The 19,622-nt window shown below is 39.1% G+C and overlaps 1 protein-coding gene across 1 annotated transcript in view; it reads right to left on the bottom strand.

Moving 5' to 3' along the window:
- KCNU1 (potassium calcium-activated channel subfamily U member 1) overlaps window positions 1-19,622 on the bottom strand; it is a gene marked incomplete at both ends in the record, with an annotated part of 120,536 nt that overhangs the window by 26,436 nt on the left and 74,478 nt on the right. Inside the window, 1 exon segment of the mRNA XM_080659015.1 lies at window positions 1,662-1,749. Within this exon segment, the coding sequence (XP_080515141.1) occupies window positions 1,662-1,749 (88 nt within the window).

Below are 19,622 nucleotides of genomic sequence, written 5' to 3'. Positions count from 1 at the left end.
CTTCTATACTTACCAAAGATTCAAGTTGGTGTTCTGACCTATATTCCACACCAAGTGTCATAAAGAAGATAGATATCATAGAAACCTGTTTGCATTCTTCATAAGTATGTTCTCATAAAACATCTATTTCCACTTCTCAGTCTCTTGAATGCCTCCATCTGCAAGCAACTTCCCAGCCTTTCCAAAAATTTCCCTCTCACTGAAAACATTTTTGGCTGCCTGCTCAAAAGGTGTTTATTTTGCTGAGTTTAGAATAAGATATAATTGCTAAAATAGTGAGTTTTAGTAATCCTAATAATCGTCTTGCTCATATGACAGCTCTAATAATTTTGTGCTTCTGATCAAATGATTGATCATGCTTTAACAAAAAATTGAGAAATATTGTGTCAGGACACTGGCACAAGGAGTGTGTGTGTGTGTGTGTGTGTAACAGAAAAAAAGCAAACTGAACTACTTTTGGAAAGGAAAAAAAATGCATATTTGTCAATTAGTCATAGTTGAAAATATTATAAAGGGTTCATACAACATGCAAGTAAATCACTTTTATTAGTTAAATTTATCAACTACTGAGATTAAACTTGAGTTTCTAGTTCTGAAAAATGAGAAGAGATGGAGATCCAGAAAGCAGGCTTTAGAGTCTGCATTAGGATACAAGACTTTTTACATTTTAGTTGCTGGCATTTCAGTGAGCAGAGTTCATTAACTTGAGAGGACAGAGACAGGATTCTAATATCTATAAGGATTCACCCAAGTTGTAGGGGGCAGGCATTTAGGAGATGCATGCTTGGCTTATGTGTTACATATAAATATAGCAAGCTTTAAGAAAAACTACTATAGAAAATTCAAACTTGAAAACCAATAGATTAGGAAAATGTTTATCCTATATAATAAAAGGCTAATATGCATCGACCAAACAGTGAAACTACCGGTCACTATGATGCGCACTGACCACCAGGGGGCAGATGCTCAATGCAGGAGCTGCCCCCTGGTGGTCAGTGTGCTCCCACAGGGGAGTGCTGCTCAGCCAGAAGCCAGGCTCACAGCTGGTGAGTGCAGTGGTGGTGGCGGGAGTCTCTCCTGCCTCCACGGCAGGGCTAAGGATATCCAACTGACGGCTTAGGCCCGGGACGGGGGTGGGGTGGGGGGCGGCAGCCCTAAGCCATCAGTCGGACATCCCCCGAGGGCTCCCAGACTGCGAGAGGGTGCAACCTGGGCTGAGGGACATTCCCCCGACCCCACCCCCCCGCCGCAAGTGCACGAATTTTGTGAATCAGGCCTCTAGTTACTTTATAAAGGAAAGACTGCAGAGTTCTTGTAAATAAGGGGTTTCCTTGTGCATTTAAATTAATTAGATTTACTAGCAAAACAGTAAAGTTTTATAACATGATTCTGAATAACTGACTCAGCTAAACTGGTAAAGGGGAGAAAAAGTAGCTGAAGAATCTAATTGTTTTAAATCCCAGGATTTTATACACATAGTCTTTGTAAAATGTCACATCTGTTGCCCTACAAACGATTCATCTGGCTGGTGAGGTATGTGTTTTTCCTCCAAAATTCATATTTGACAATGAAAAAAGGCAGGTACTTATAACTAGTGGAAGGGTATCATTTACCCCAAGAGAAACTTTATTTTATTTGAGATTTGGTGCAAGATCACCTACCAGAATCACCTTTTCCAAATGGGTTGCTTTGCACCAGTAAAACATGCCGCTGCTATCAAGATAGTCAAATTCTTCCAAGAGAAAACTCCTAAATAAGAAGAATGGAGAGTTAGCCTGAGGCCACATGGGGCTCTGGTGAAACACAGCCAAGATGTGAAATTAATTAGAACCTTGAGCCCAAAGTGAAGAAATAACCTCTGGTCTCTGACACTCCAGAATAGGACACCAGGAGCTGAATGTCCAGACTATATCATAGCTCAAGATCTACTATACACTTTTGGCAAAAGTCACAAGGATTTTGTGGCATCTGTGTGTGTATGTGTGTGTGTGTGTTTGTGTATGTGTGTGTATGCATCTGTGTGTGTTTAACAGACACATCAGTCCTTTAACCTTAGTTTATATATGCTTTGAAGGTAGTTATTTCTACTCTTAATTTTCCCCTAAGGGTGGGCAGGGGAGGTGGGTGAGGCCAGGGCTGGGCCGGAGGCATAACGACCTCACCGCCACCATAGCGGCTGCAGATCAGGCCCTGAGAGAGGCCCAGAGAGAGAGGCAGGACCTGATCTGCAGCTGCTGCAGCCCAGAGACACTGACTGGCATAGAAACTGACCAATCAGAACCTAATGTGGGTGAACTGTGAAGGCAGAACCTAAGGTGGGGGTTGAGGAGGGGTTTTAAGGGCAACAGCTGTTTGGTGTAAGTTGTAAGAAAGCAGTTCAATTTTTTAATAACCGGTTTGGCAGTATAGTGCATATGGCTGGCTATCAGTCCAGATATAGGGGTTATGTATTTTTGTCTGCCAAGAGCATCTCCTCCTGCTGAAAAAGGTTCCCCCCTTGCCCATTTAAGCAATTCTATCCTGTATAATCTATGTATACTACTAAAAAGGTAATATGCTAGTTAGCCTGGGTGGACCGGCCATCTTCTGGACGTCCGACTTCCTTCTGGACAAAACCATGGTGGTGGGGGCCAAGGCAGAGGCAGTTAGGGGTGATCAGGCTGGCAGGGGAGGGCAGTTGGGGGCAAGACCAGGTCCACAGCGGAGGGCCATTGGGGCAATCAGGCTGGCAGGGAAACAGTTAGGGGTGATCAGGCAGTCAGGCAGAGGTGGTTAGGGCAGGCAGGTAGGAGTAGTTAGAGGCTATCTGGCAGGCAGGCAAAGAGGTTAGGGGCATCAGGCAGGCAGGCAGAGGGGTTAGGAGCCAGCAGTCCCAGATTGTGAGAGAGATGTCCAATGGCCTAAACTGGCAGTCGGACATCCCCGAGGGGTCCCAGATTGGAGAGGGTGCAGACCGGGCTGAGAGACACCCTCCCATGCACAAATTGCATGCACGGGCCTCTAGTAGTATCATAATGATAATATTGCTTAGGGGAAATCATGAGAGGTGTTTTGGAATTTGAATACAAAATTTTAAAGGCTGTGAGATCAAGGCATGGGTAGCATCTCTCTCCTTAGTCAGTTTTCCTCCCCTCTCCTTTTGATGCCTTTCCTATGGGTCTCTGTTGAAACATCCTTTCTGATTAAATGCATTTTGAATTATTTACAACTTCCATCACTGACCTGCATTTAACTAGACTCTGCTCTAATCTTGATCTAGATCTTGGCAAAGCCCTCCATGTGATCACCCCATACTGCCGTTAGGCACAATGTTTATCATATAAAATATTCAATCACCAAAAAGGGTTAGACAATCTTTTGAAAAATTTTACTCACATCCTAAGGAATGAATATTTGCTTGCTAGAGAATAAAAGAAACTCTTAAAATCACAGAAAATTTAGTATTCAAAAGGACCTATTTAAGTCAAGACAATCTAGGAATAGTATACAGAAATACCAGGGGCTTAACACAACACAGGTATTTCTTATCTATAATAACTCAGGTGAACAGATGTGTCTGCTTCACACAACCATTCAGAGTCTTAAGGGGACAGAGGCTCTACCATCTTAAGGTGACACACTTGGCCTATATATCCTCGTCAGTCATTAAGGCAAGGGAAGAGAAAGAAACTGGAGAATCAAACCCAGGTATTTACACTGTGGCCGAGTGGCACACATCATTGCTGCTCATATTGCATTGGCCAGAACTAGTAACATGGCTCCTGCTAACTATAAGGGGGCTGAGGAATGTGGGAAGCAATTGAAATATTTGATGAGCATTTCTGTCTCTGCGAGAGATTTTACAGAACACCCTTTATTTTATGGATAAAAGACAAAGAGTGAACAAATTATAAAGCTAGCATTTGAATATAATGCTGAGGTTAAAATTATTGGGGCTCATGATATCCAATTCTTTCCTTCCTTAGCATACAGGCAGTGGAAAGGGGCCACATGACCTGTTTTGGCCAATGAAATATGAGAAATGATGGTTGACATAGTGAAATCCCCCATGCTATTCTCAGGCTCTCCTCTAACCTGCCATAGAGAAGACCAGCCAGAATACATGAGTGTCTATGTGGAAGAGAGTGCCCTGGCCTGCTTGACCTGTGTTGGACATGCAACATGACAAGAAATACACATTTGTTGTGCTAAGCCACTGGGATTTCATTAATTGCTACCATAGCATTGTAAGTCCATCCTGTCTTAACATAAATGCCTTTTCTAAAAAACATTTTCTGTGGAATATCAATAACAGAGAAGCTCTAAGGAACTGTTTTCTGTAGTCCAATAAATTTTGAGAAAAGTATTGCCTCTTTGAGATCCACACTGCACTTTAACATATGAAGGTTCTGAAAAGCTTTGCAAAAATAAAATCCTTTAAAGTTTGTATAAAAACAGTGTTTCACACACTTATTTCACCACAAAAACTTTTAGTAACTTATATACTCACTTATTTCATTATATTTAAAAACTAGAAGCCTAATGCTTGAAGATTTGTGCCAGAATGGGCCTTCCTTTCCCTGGCTGCCGGCACTGCTTTCACTCTGGTCCAGAGCCACCTTTCTACCTTCCTATGCTGCTCAGAGGCCCAGAGCAGCCACATATGAAAATTAACCACCATCTTTGTTGGTTACTCACTCCTTGGGTAACCGTGAAGGTACCGTCAATTAGCATGTTTGGGTGTCGTGAAGGTACCGTCAATTAGCATGTTTGTCTATTATTAGGTAAGATATCTTTTACTATCCCTTGAAACCCCTTTTGAGATACACAATACTGTCTTACACTATAGGTTCTGCCCTGGTAATCAATAGCTTATGACAGAATTCTCCTGTAAGATTTTACTGTACATCCTGGGAACAATACAACTGATTGCTCTCTGTGCTGAAGGGTTAGGGGTTTTCCCTGTGAATTAATATAGCTTATAATTCAACGCGTGGCCCAAAGTCTCAGACTCCAACATAAGGACAAGCCTTTTTTTTTTCTCTTTTTACCAGGTTAGTTTCTAAATTGCTATCTTAAGTCATATTTCTTTCAGACAAAATAACTCAGGTAAACTGAGATTGAGGTGTCAGACCTAAAGTGATTGTACAGAGAGAAGACCCAGATGGAAAAGCTGGAGTGGGAGGATGGGGCACTGCCAAAGTGTTTGGAAAAGTGGAGAGGCTAATTGCTAATGACACCAGCCAAGGCCTAGGTTCAACCCTTATTTTCCCCTCCATTTAAGACCTACTTATAAATTTAGTGGATTCTAGTCATTTACCTAGCCAGAAGATGTTGTGATGTAAGCCTCAAAGTCAGCTTGACCAGAATGGGTTACCTTGTTCATTTGAATTAAAATACCTTTTGGTGGTTTAAATATCCCTAAGTCATGAGCCCCAACCCAGAATCCTAAGAGCCACACAGGCATTCTCTCTCTCTCTCTCTCTCTCTCTCTCTCTCTCTCTCTCTCTCTCTCTCTTTCTCTCTCTCTATCTCTCAATTTATCTGTATTGTTGAAAGTATTACATGTGTCCCCCTTTTTTCCTCATTGACACCCTCCACCTGCCCTCCCCAGGCTTCTCCACACTGATTCTCTTAATGGTACCAGACAGAACCATGGTGATGGCTTTATCCCAAGGTTGTTAAAGGCAACACAGCTAGAGCCCAAGTCTATCAGAATTTGGAGAACTGACTATGTTACTACTCATTCATAGAACCTTATTTTGTCTCCATGTGTAGTTTCCTAGACATCTTCCCTAGATGCTGAAATAATGTACCAAGTTTCCTTTAGGGAGGTGGCTTCCCACACACTGCCCTCAGCACTCAAGTCTAAAACCAGTGCCACTACTTTCCTTCTGGTCACGTTCTTCAGCTTTTCCATACTTCTCCTCCTCGACCCTCCCACCCCCCATCCCACCCATAATGAATGAAGAGTCTTTAATCTGAAAATTAAATGCCCTTTGGCAAATGGAAGATATTCTTCTCCCAAACATATTTTAAGTTGACTCAGAATAGCAAATCATTCACTATACACTTTCCTATCATAATAAAAGCAAGATCTATGTACACAAGCTGTCACAGACAGCTTTCTTCATTCTTCATACATTTCTTTTTTCCTTCTGATGTTATAGAAAACAGATATGCCTCAGAGGAAACACCTGTTGAAGACCTTTGTAAAAGAAAAGGCTAGAGGAGACCCACTTCATCATAAAGGCATCCATCTGGTGTCCTTGCCAAAGCAAAACCTGATGTAATTTAGTTCACCATGCCTTAACTAAAGCTCCCTTCTGCCATATGTCTTGCAAATGACATGATCCTTGCAGAAATATACCTTCCTAAAGAGACTAATAAATCATCTATGAGAATGTGCAGCATTAGCAGTCTTAGAACTTGGAAACAGGGATTATAATATAAAGGCTGGTGCTATGGGAGGAAAAGGTAGCCCCAGAGCACCATCCAGGTCACTCAGAACAAAAGAGAAAAGTCACATCCTGACCACAGGTAGAAGCTTCCCAGGTGAGGGGGCTTTCCATGTAAGATAGCCCAGCAGGAAACACAGTGGAATTATCTGAGAAGGCCCTCAGTAGAACATCTGTGGGATAAAGGTGGGTTGGTTTACTGATTACAAGATAGACTTCTTATTGTAGAAGCAATGCATGGTACTTCCATCTGGCATCATTCAAGAGGCTTTGAACCTTGAACTATCCTTAGTCATGTCTCTGACATCCACCTTTGAAAGCTGATAGGTCACGTGTGGTGGGAGAGAACAGCTCTTACAGCCAGGATGCTTGTGGATGTGCAGAGCAGCATGTGAATGAAGCCTGCAGCCATCTTTGTGGATAACTACCTTTCTGCAGGCCACCTTCCTGCAGGAAGCCAATGTGCTATGAGCACACATTTGAACATGTCCCAGCATAGGATGGCAGGCTCTTTCCTCTAAGCTTCATGGAACTATTTTGAAGGTAATTTTTATTCTGCCATGTCCCTAGTAACTTACCTTGTATCGATTCTACCACTTAAAGGGGAATATAAATGAAGGACAATGTGCCTTTGGCTTACAATTGTGTTTTATTCTCTTTCTGATGGGAAAGGGAATAAACCATTCAGAAAAGCCTCTATTAAGAAGGTGGGTAGGTTTCGGTGCTGGGTTATTGTTTCCTCCAACTTACAGACTTGACTCTGATTATTTTTTAAAATGATCAGCCAATGGGAGAGATCCTCCACTGCGCACAATTCCTACTAGAAAGTTCAAAAGGCACCTATGTTTTTGTTTTTTATTTTTTATTTTACAGGCCTCATTTTTGGATGTGATTGCAAATCCTGGCTAGTGACCATTCCATTTGAAACCTTAAAACTCCATAGGCTGCTTGTAAATTCTTAGCAGAGAGTTTTCTGGCCTGGATGCAGAACAATATATCTTTTGCTCAAGAGTTGAGTTAAATAAAAATAAGAAGTTTCACAAAGTCTTAGCACAGAGAAAATGACAAGTCCCTTGGCCGAGGGTTGGGGGAAAAGGAGGAATGTGTCCCTGTGTCCAGGAGTTTCCATGGCCTTCTTGGTTCAATCTTTGGAAAAAATCCTTAGTCTCAGGATGTCTTTTATGCTTCTGAGGATTTTGTATCTTGAAGGCTGCAACTGCACTCTCTCCAATGACTTTGTATTTAGTGACAAGGCTATTCAGTCTGTACTTAACATGAAAATACTCATTTATTGTCAATTCTGGCCACCACCTTTTGTGAATCAAGAAAAAAGAAATCACCTAAAATTTGGAACTGTGAGGGAAAGTTGTATAATTAATGCTTCCTACTCTATCCTGATCATTTTCTCTCTTTCCCTCCTGTCCCCTCTCTCTAAATCTTACACACATACACGCATATCCCTACACACCTACACACATGCTATAGTCAGATTTCAGAATATGAACTTTTATGGCCACATTCCTCTTTTATTTTTCTGGTTTCACCTGGTTGCCATTTACTCATTACAAGGCATTATTTTTACCTTGGAGTGAAACTTAAGGTTTAGAAAAAGTATAATATTTTATAGTCCATTCCCCCAGGAACCTGTGTATGAGCAAGTGAAGAAGGGCTCCTGGGAGCTCTGAGAAACTTTCAGTACCATAGAGAATCTCTGGAAGGCAGAGAGTATGATCCACCTTCCCCGTTAGCAAGGCCTCTGTGGTCTTCCTTTCTCCATTAGAAAGGGAAATTATGCACCAGGCTCAGTGCTTCTCGCCAGCTTGACCAAAAATCCATGCTGAGACTCCTTTGCTGGGTAACATGAGAGATAACCTGCCTGGAAATCTCATGGGACATGACCTACACTGAGGGCAGCGTGGCTGTCTCCACAGCACCATGCCCTTTTGGCTGCCATGTGGGAAAATCTCAGGAGAGGAGGAGAATAGGACACCCTTACGGGGCAGCTGGGGTGACCACTCTTCTGGTTTGCTCAGGACAGGAGGCCTTCAGTACTAAACTGGCCACTCCACTGCCAGAATGGGGACACTTTTCCCTGCTCATATAAAAAGCTCCTAGGAAAGAAGGAAGAAAGGGGAAGGAAGAATAAAACTTGAAGCTCTGTGCCCAGAAAACTTTTTATGGTGCTCTCAGAAACCTGTGCACATCTCTATGTATGTAGATGAGTTTGGCTGGTGTTCACTGGAAGAAAAAACAGTTGGATGGTCAGAGCCTGTATATTGTAAGAGAAGCAGGTCCCAGTGAATTATATCTTCCACCCTCCTTCTGGTCGCTGTCTCCTGATTCTTTGCATATGCAAAGACTTTTGAAGAGCCATGGTGGAATTATAAACTTTAATACGAAATATGGTAGGTGTGGTTTTTTAAAAAATGTATAAATGTTACTTTTAAGATACCAAAATTCAAGGTATCATTGTATTCAGTGTGATATTATTTCAGTTTACACAGGAGAATGTAAACTGTGTTCTCGGGTAAACCAAATCAGCTAAGAGTATTCTGTTTGCCTTTCAGTGCTGCTTTACAGATGGAGTCCATCAAATCCATGGCCTCTGTTTTCAGTGTTTACAATTTAAAATCCCTGCAAAGAATTTTTTCCACCCCTTTGCTTGGAAGTTAGACCCAAGGTCAGACTGGCTCCAGCCCAGGTCAAGGCAAAAATAGGGTGGTGTTTCTAAGAGATAAATCCACATCTGAGCTCCCATTTGAGCATCTCTGCTAAGTTTTGCTTTATTTCTGATGAGTATAAACTGACAATTTTTTTTTGCAGAGTATATTCTGTGAAAACATGCATGTAGGCATCTCTGAACTTAAATTGTTACCAGGTGGGAGATCATGAGAAAGATAACACACACACACACACACACACACACACACACACACACACACGCACACTTCCCTCTTCCTCACCCATTCCCCAGATGGATCCTCATTTAAAGCCCTTTATATTTTATGGATATTGCATTTGGGATTTCCTACAATATGAGGACAAATGAGGCATGACCTCAAGCAGCAGGTACCTTTCATAAAGGCTGGAGTTTGTGCCCTGAGCAGAAGAGCCTAGGGCATAGGGCAAGCCTCACATCTAATTGGGAACAATTCCCTCAGCCAATCTTTATAGCATGAGGTTGCATTTTTAGATGATCTTTCCTACACCACCCAACACCTTCTAAATACCAAATGACATAGTGAACATAGATGTTACCTATGGACTGGGATCTGAACAATGACATAAGTTACTCTCACACTTTTACCCTAAAAGCACACTATGGAAACAAATGCAAATTTCAAACAAAAGGTTTTTGTTTACTTTTTTGGTGGGATATGGAGGTGGGAAGTAGAAATTTGAAATATCTAAAAACTAGCTCATATTTTTATTATACTGATATAGTCCCTAAGGTTTTTTTTTTTAAAATATATTTTATTGACTTTTTTTACAGAGAGGAAGGGAGAGGGATAGACAGCTAGAAACATCAATGAGAGAGAAACATCAATCAGCTGCCTCCTGCACACCCCCTACTGGGAATGTGCCCACAACCACAGTACATGCCCTTGACCGGAATCGAACCTGGGACCCTTGAGACTGCAGGCTGACGCTCTATCCACTGAGCCAAACTGGTTAGGGCTAGTCCCTAAGGTTTTATGGGATTAACCCTGGGTCAGAGATTAGCATGACAAAAATGCTTCCCTGATGCAGTAGGGTGAAAGGGTTGGCCAGGGCAATTACTAGAAATAACCCCCCAAAAGAAATTAGGACCTGGAAAAACTAGCACCCATCAAAATGTCACTGGTGTGAGTGTGCACATGTGTGTGTCTGCATGTGTGTCAGATAAAGGGAGAGGTGTCAAATGAAAAGGGTATAAATTGTGCAGAGGAAATAAAAATAATTCCAGGGTCCCTGAATATTGTTAGATTCCCTCCCCACTAGAAATAGAAAGTTATTTGTGAAGTTTTCTTATTCACATTCTTTAATTCTCTGAAATACCTGTGGCTGAATGTCAAAATAGAGACAAATTGTTAGTGTGCTGGTGATTACAGATTTTTGGAAACATTGGAAGGACCTAATGATGTGTTGAGGGCCACAGACTTTTAAAATTTCCTCACATCTGGAAGCCATCACTGGAAGGAAGCCTACTGAATAAAGGCATCCTGAGTATTATAACATTTTACTTAGCACCAGTGACCTGTCAAGAAGCAATGGAGATAATGGAGATAGAAGCCACTTGGGATCACTCATGACATGGAGCCCTCCTTCTGCTCCATGTGTTATATGATGGCTATTTTTAAAAAGTGGTGTGCCTTAATTAAAGGTGAAAAGTTAGAATTAAGGGTCTCTGGTGGGAGGGAAAAGATTGTGGTTAGCGTTAACAAGAAGAAGTGATTAAAATAAGGCTGCTTTAGGGATGAAAGGTAAGAGTTGGGATTTTTAGTGGAAGATAAGAATCCCAGGGTGAGACAGCCTTAATAGGGCAGGAAGGTCATGAGTGCTCTTACGTAGATGTTTCCTGCACCTTAGCTCTTTAAATTGAAGATGAATCAGAACAAAAGAAAAGAAGCAGAATGTTCACACTATTCTGTTCACCTCTAATTTGGAATTAACTTTCTGCTGAACATCAAGTCCTTGACTTGTCTTATGTGTGACTATAGAGGTGACATTAATATCTGAATTTCTTGAAGCTGAGGCTGTTCCCATCAAGAAACCATCTGAATAACTCACCTCTTAACTCTATTAATTCAGCTCCAGAAGGAATTTTCAGAAGTCATTTATTGCCTTTCTAATATTGTTTACTTAGTTTTAGTCATTTGTTGGAGAGAAGAAGGGGGAGGGAGAGGGAGAGGGGGAGGGGGAGGGGGAGGGAGAGGAAGAAAGAGCGGGAGAGAGGGAGGGGAGAGGGAAAGGGACAGAGAGGGGAAGAAGGAGAATGGGAGGGAGAGGGGAGGAGAGAGGGGAGAGGGGAGAGGAGGGAAGAGGGGAGAGGGGAAGGGGAAGGGGGGAGAAGAGAAGGAGAGAGAGAGAATACAAGGATATGAGAATATAAATATAACTCTCCAAACTTTCTAGGAACATTTCTCTAATTTAAAAATCACCACCAGTTCTAGCCAGGTGACTTAGTTGGTTGGACTGCCATCCTGTATACCAAAAGGTTGTGGGTTTGATTCTTGGTCTAGTACCTAGGTTGGGAGTTCAGGTCAGGTCAGGTCAGGGTGTGTATAGGAGGCAACTGATCAGTGTTTATCATTCTCTCTCTGCCCCTTCCTCTCTCTAAAAATCAATAAAAACATATCCCCATGTGAGCTTTAAAAAATAAAATAAAAATCACACACACACACACACACACACACACACACACACTCCTTTTGGCAATAAAATTCCTCTCTCATCTAAATGTATCCTGTACCATGAACCATTGTGCAGGCTGACAGGTTAGTGTTGAGTTTGACCTTTCTTGCTATGTCTCCCAGCAGAGACAGTATCACCCCATGATCTACCACTAGTCATCCAGAAGGTAGAAGTTCATGCATGTACCTCTTCACTGCCCTTGTAGATCAAAAGGAAGATAGTGCATTGTGAAGGTTTTCAGTTAAGGTCAGAGTACACTGGCATCTGCATACAATTATACAGATACTTAATACAAATATAAATAATATTTTTCCTTTCTGGTGAGTAGTTTCTTGACTATTTTGCAAGAATGCAAATGCTTTCCTATCAGCTCTTTCTCATCAATATCAAAATCTCCATGGAAACAAATTCCAACTTATGTCTCAGCTCTCATCACTCCATGAAAAAGTAAAGAAAGTACATGTTCTGTGAAATCTTCTCCCAGCCTCTTCCATTTGACTACCTGACAGGAACCCATTCTCTTTCACTCAGAGTTCCAGGACAAAAGTCTAACAGTAACCACACCAAATTTCACGTGTTCTAATGATTATTTTATTCTGCTCTTTCATTGCTTTACCATATATACTCTTTTGGTTTTAGTGGAAAATTGAGATTATGTAATTGAAGAATCAATTGCTCTTTATGTGGGCACTTTATTCACCTCTACTTATCCAAGTTCTTTACAACCCTTTTAAGCTAAACTCAAAACTTTTAGTAATAGTTTGAATGAGGATTATCACTTTTACAAAATTATCTAAAAATAATTTTTACCTATTTTACCCATTATTTCCAGACATCTGATGTGATATGGGTCAACATTAACTATATAAAACAGAACTGACAATTTTTTTCTGTGAGGTCTAGAGTGTAAAAATGTATTAAGCTTTGTAGGCCAAGAGGCAAAACTAATATTATGTAGGTCATTCTGTAACTAGAGAGAATAAATTTTCACAACTTTTCATTGAGGATACTAAAAATGTATTAATAATGAGTATAATTTTTGTATTACAGAACTACTAATGAAAAGGAAGGAATTTTAAAAGGGATTTTGCTTAATTGGCATTTAAATTTAGTGTTCTCTATCATGAAAATCAATTGCAAAGGTTCATATGTTAATGCTGACCTTAATGTGATTTAACATATATCATCTTTGAAAATGTCTTTTCACACAGATAGGTACTTACAAATATTGATAATACTCCATGAGCATATGATTGTAATTGAACTTATTCATCACATAGAAGGCATTTCTAGAATCCTGTTAGACTCTTCTCTTGATAGTTGCTTTTAGCATGTCAATATACAGCAGATTGATCACTTGGAATGTAAGATTAGGTGGACAACCCTCAACTGCAGTTATATGAACTTAAAAATAGAGAAATTTCCTTTGCACTTGCATCAAGGTCCAAAAACACACACAATGTTGTTGGAACTGAAATTAGAAAATATATCCACTATAAATTTGTGTGGAAATAATGATCTCACTTTGTTTTAACTTTTGACATCATGGGAAGTGTATAAAAAAGCTTGCCATTGCCCTGCCAGTGTGGCTCAGTGGTTGAGTGTCCACCTATGAACTAGGAGGTCACGGTTCCATTAAGGTCAGGGCATATGCCTGGGTTGTGGGCTTAATCCCCAGTGTGGGTCGTATAGGAGGCAACCAATCAATGATTCTCTTTCATCATTGATGTTTCTATCTCTCTGTCCCTCTCCCTTCCTCTCTGAAATCAATAAAAAATATATTTTTAAAAAAGGCTTAACATTACTTGTGATTGAAAGAAGAGTAATTGTCATTCTAGTGACTTTATCATAGAATAAATTCCACATATAAGCTCTGTTTTGTCTTTCAATTTTATGTTGATTTCATTAAGAAAAGTTATGAAACCTGCAGTGAATGCTGTTTTGAAGCCATTTAAGTATTCAGTAATAGCGACTGATAGAAGTTTTCATTCAGAAAAATTTCAGTCTTGTCCCAGAATCCAAAAGATCACAGTAAATCTTAACCACTGCTAAAGTATTGAACTGCTTTGTGGTAGGGCAAGTCAGGATATGCATCTTCTATTTATGACTAAAATTCATAGAACTGACAATGGTGAAGTCCATGGGAGCAAATGAAGTTCACCACTGACACTATTGGCTGAATAATTTATGATAAATTCAGTTATTTTCTACAAAAAAATCTGCTAATGAATAATACAATAAATAACCAGTCTTTGCACATCTTGCAAGTTTTATAAATTTGTCTAAGTAGGAATTATTTTTACTCTGCATGTATTTTACCACTATCATTTGTAATACATCTTAGCAGATTCCACTTCAGATTGTGCTAAATTAGTGTTTTCTCAACTTCTTTGAATATATTTTCACAGGTAGTTGTGTCATGTAGAGTATTCAGGAGAGTAATTTTTCAGTTGCTTTAAACTCAGTACTGGTTGGAGTAGAATTTTATAACTTACTACAAATTACATTAATCATGACATGCAGTTACTCATTCAAGGATAGCTATATAGATCAATGGAATGGAATTAAGAGTCCAAATGTGAACTCTTACTTTAATGGTGAATTCATTTTAACAAGGGTGACAACATAATTCAATGAGAAAAAGAAAAGCATTTCCAACAAATACTGCTTGGATTATTGAATATCCTCATGAAAAGGTATAAAGTTGGACCTTTACCTTATACTTTACATAAAAATTAACTTAAAATGAATCAAAGACTTAAATGTAGACCTAAAAGAAAAACTCTTAGAAGAAAAGATTTATAAATTTTCAAAACTTTGAATTAGGTAATAGTTTCTTAGATTAAACACCAAAAGAACATGAAATGAAAGAAAAAATAAGACAATTTGGATGTTATCAAAATTAAAAACCTTTGTAGTTCAAAGTATTCCATGAAGAAAATGAAAAGGTAACTCATGAAATGTGAAAAATATTTGCAAATAATGTATCTGGTAAAGAATATATAAATAACTCTTACAATTCAGTAACAAAAAGACAACCCAATTTAAAAATGGGTAGCCCAGCAGGTGTGGCTTAGCAGTTGAGTAACAAGCCAGGAATCAAGAGGTCACCAGTTTGATTCCCTATAAGGGCACATGCCTGGATTACAGGCTTGATCCCCAGTAAGGGTATACATAAGCAGCCAATTGATGTTTCTCCATCATTGCTGTTTCTATCCCTTCCTTCTTCTCTCTCTAAAAAATTCAACAAAAACGTATTTTAAAAATAAAATAAAAAATGAGTAAAATTCTTGATAGACATTTTCTCCAAAGAAAACAAACAATGACTAATAAGCACATGAAAAGATTCTCAACATTCTCAGAATCTGGGAAATTCAAATAAAAATCACGATGAAATACTACTTTATACACACTAGTATGGCTATAATAAAAAGACAAACAATAATAAGTATTAGAGAGGATGTAGAGAAATTGGAACTCTCACATATTGATGCTGTAATTGCAAAATAAAGCATCCACTTGGGAAAATAATTTAGCAGTTTCTCAAAATGGTATCCATAGAGTTGTCATATAACCTAACATTCCTGTTCCTAGGTATATATCCAAGATAACTAACATTTTGTACTCATACAAAAACATGTAAATAAATGTTCATTAAAATACTATTCATAATAGCCTAGAAAAGAAACTACCCAAATGTTTACCAACTGATGAATGGATAAATAAATCCATTCCAGTACAATGAAATATTATTCAATCATAAAATGGAATAAAGACTAGATATGGTACAACCTAGATAAACCTTCAAAACATTATGCTAAGTAAAAGAAGCCAGAGCCAAAAGGCCATATCTTTTGTTATGATATATTCAGAATAGGAAAATCCGTAAAGAAAAAGTAGATTAGTGATTGCCAGATATGGGCAGGGGTGACTGAGAAGTGCTTACTAATGACTATGAAGTTTCCTTTTGAGAGTGATGAACCTGTCCTGAACTTAATCAGGATAGTTGCCCAATTCTGTGACTAGACTAAACACCACTGAGTTGTACAGTTTAAAGAGTAAATATTATAGTATGTAAATTATATATTAATAAAATTTTCATTAAAAATTAGCCACAAGAACGAATAAAACACAGTATTCTAATTTTCCTATAGTGTCAAATTTCCCCCTAATTCAATTAAGTATAAATGTCATGTGTACCATAACATATAAAATTACTAATGGTAATTGAATAATATAGAAGTTTTATAGTCAATACATTTTTTTTCATAAGGAATCAGTAAGATACATACAATGTTTCTAGGATTATTTCCATCTAAAATTTTAAAAATAATGATGTTTCGATAAGTCCTAGGTAAAGTTATGCAGAATAATTCATTCCAAGAGTCTGACTCACTGATTTGAAAATACCTTGCAATTATTAGAGTACAGCATATGACATTAAGATTTATAGATGAGGGACTATTGAAATTTCCTCTGTAAGGCTTACAGAGAACCTCTATATGTTGGATTGAGTTCCATGAGAACAAAGATCCTATATGTGATCTAGCTTCCAGCACAGTATCTGGCACATTGACATTACTGGGATATCCATTGAATTCCCAATAAATATTTGTTGGCTTACTTATTGAAGACTGGAGTAACTGATGATAGCTATTCATTGAATCTTTAAACTTGGCCAGTTTTGTTGCCACATGTTATTGATTTAAGAGACTTACAAGTCCAGACCATCTCTCTTATTGCTAAGAAATTCAAGCTCAAAAATAAAATTAAACTTCCTATAGCTTTCACTTTTATGGAAATTCATATCTACTTGTAGGTATATGGTGATTACAGCAAGATGCACTCTCCTCTAAAAAATAAGAAATAACAGGTTAAATTTAGAGTAATGAATACACATGATGAGCACCATTGACCATAGATGAGAACAAACCAAGAGATTAGGTAAAATCCCCAGATTCTGGGGCGGGGGGGGGGGGGGGGATGTTTAGGATAGTAGGTTGAATATTATTGTTATTTAGCAAATGAATTGAATAATTACTATTTTTGAAGAAATGTTCTCTGAATAAATTCCCTTTAAGCTAGGAAACAAAAGAGTAGCCAGAGTCAATATCACCTATCTAAACTCTTCCAATAGAAAATGTTTCCCTTGTTCCTGGGCTCAAACTAATGTAGCAACAGGTTGGAAACATGATTCTGGTTCTGACATGTAGATGCAACAGGCATCTTATTAGCATAAGAATCATTCAACTAACTCATTTTGCTCTAATTGCATGTTCTTCAGGAAAATTTCAGATCATAATCTGTTCTATAATAGGTCCGTGTATTGAGTAAGCACTACATGGAAGGCACTGTGCAAGGCACTTCACAGTTATTTCTAATGCTTATAGCAACCCTGCAATTACCTCATTTTCAGAGGAGGAATTTTAGGAAGCTTGGTAACTTGATCAACATCCGGTTGTCATTGTTGCTTTGGTCATGCCAGCCTGAGAGTTTAAGTTCATTTATAGTTTTACTAGTGGCCTGGTGCATGAAATTAGTGCACTGGGGGAGGGTGTCCCTCAGCCCGGCTTGCACCCTCTCCAATCCGGGACCCCTTGGGGGATGTCCAACTTCCGGTTTAGGCCAGATCCCAGATGGGGCCTATACTGGCAGTTGGACATCCCTCCCACAATCCGGGACCGCTGGCTCCTAATCACTCACCTGCCTGTCTGCTTGATCACCCCTAACCACTCTGCCTGCCAGCCTGCCGGCCTGCTCGCCCCCAACTTCGCCCACCTGCCAGCCTGCTCACCCCCAACTGCCCTCCCCTCCTGGCCTGATCACCCCTAACCACCTGGGCCTCAGCCCCACCACTACGGCTTTGTCTGGAAGGATGTCTGGAAGGTCTCCCGGTCTAATTAGCATATTAACCTTTTATTAGTATAGAGACCTGGTGCACAGGTGGGGGCCAGCTGGTCTGTCCTGAAGGGGGTCCTGGATCAGGGTGGGGGTTCCCTTGGGGGGCGTGGCTAGCCTGGGTGAGGGGCTGAGGACCATTTGGGAGCAGTTTGCAGGCTGGCCAAGCCCCCAGCTTTGTCCAGAAGGATGTCCAGAAGGTCTCCCAGTCTAATTAGCATATTACCCTTTTATTAGTATAGATTATAAAGTAACATGACCACTTGATTGGTATACATCCTTTCCTGGAAGGGCAAATCAAAGTCTATCAAGCTGAAAATCAGACTCTAATATGTGGCAAATAACCCAATGAATAGTAGATAGCATCCTGTGAGAAGGCTTGAAAGCAAGCAAATATTGCCTGCTTTTCCCATTTCAATGTTGATATCAACATTTACAAAGGCAAAAGTATTGAAAATTATTTGAAAAAATATATTTCTGCAGTAAAATGAATTCACTGGAGAACAAATGGGACATCATGCTATGTTTCAAAACATATACAAATTTTATCTTGTTTATAGGCAACCATTTAGCCTAAGTTTTGATGGGTAGGTAATGACTTGTTTTTACTATCATTATAATGTGCCTTTTTCAGAATGTCATGATTTGAATCATACAGTGTGCAACCTTTTCATACAGAATTCTCTTAGCAAAATGCACTTTAAATGCATCCACACCTTTTTGTGGCTTGATAGCTCATTTTTTAAAATTGTTGAATAGAATTCTATTATTTGGATACAGCAGTTTATTATCCATTCACCTATTAAAGAATCGTTTCACTGCTTACAGTTTTTGGTGTTTATGAATAAGTTGCTGTAACATTCACATGCAGGTTTTTATGTGGGCATAACTTTTCAAAGAAGTTGGGTAAATACCTAGGAGCACAATTGCTAGATTGCATGGTAAGACTGTGTTTAATTTGCAAGAAACCACCAAACTGTGGTAACTGCCATTTTGCTTTCCCACCATCAATGAATGAGAGTTTTTGTTGTTCTGCATCCTTAGGAGCAATTGGTATGTCAGTTTGCTGAATTTTTGTCATATGAATAGGTAGGTAGTAGTATCTCATTGTTGTTTTAATTTGCAATTCTGTAATGACACATAATGAGATATTTTCATATGTGCATTTTCCATCTGTATATCTTCTTTGTTGATGTGTGCTTTCAGTTATTTTGCCCATTTCAATTGGATTCTTATTTTCCTTATTGAGTTTTAAGGTATTTTGTTTATTTTGGTTACAAGCTCTTTATCAGATATATATTTTGCAAGTATTTGTTACCAATTTGTGGCTTGTCTTCTCATTTTATGAACAGTGTCCTTCAAAAAGCAGAAATTTTCCAGTTTAATCAAGTACAACTTAATGATATTACAACTTTTTTTCTAGGATGTACTTTTGGTGTTTTATCTAAAAACTCATCCACAAACCCAAGTTCACCTAGACATAAACTTTTAGGTTGGTGTTTTTCTTTCAGTACTTTATTAAGGTCTCTGACAAGAAAAGATCACTGTACAGGTGGGACAAAAATAGGTTTACAGTTGCCTGGCTCAGTGGTTGAGCATTGACCCAGGAACCAAGAGGTTGCCAGTTTGATTCCTGGTCAGGGCACATGCCCAGGTTGTGAACTCAGTCCCCAGTTGGGGCCATGCAGGAGGCAACCAATATTCTATCTCTCTACACCTCTCTCTTCCTCTCTCTAAAAATCAATTAAATATTTTTAAATAGGTTTAGAGTTGTTTGTATATAAAATAATGCAATAATTAATAAATGAGAATATAAGAATAAACTCTGTTCCACTTTACTCACACTGGAAACCTACCTTTGCCTCACCCACCATGTAATTCTTACCCTTGTTT

The sequence above is a fragment of the Plecotus auritus genome (assembly GCF_963455305.1).
Source record: "Plecotus auritus genome assembly, chromosome: 3".
Classification (NCBI taxonomy): domain Eukaryota; kingdom Metazoa; phylum Chordata; class Mammalia; order Chiroptera; family Vespertilionidae; genus Plecotus; species Plecotus auritus.
Note: the sequence above shows the minus strand (reverse complement) of the source record. Positions and strands in the feature narration are given on the sequence as shown.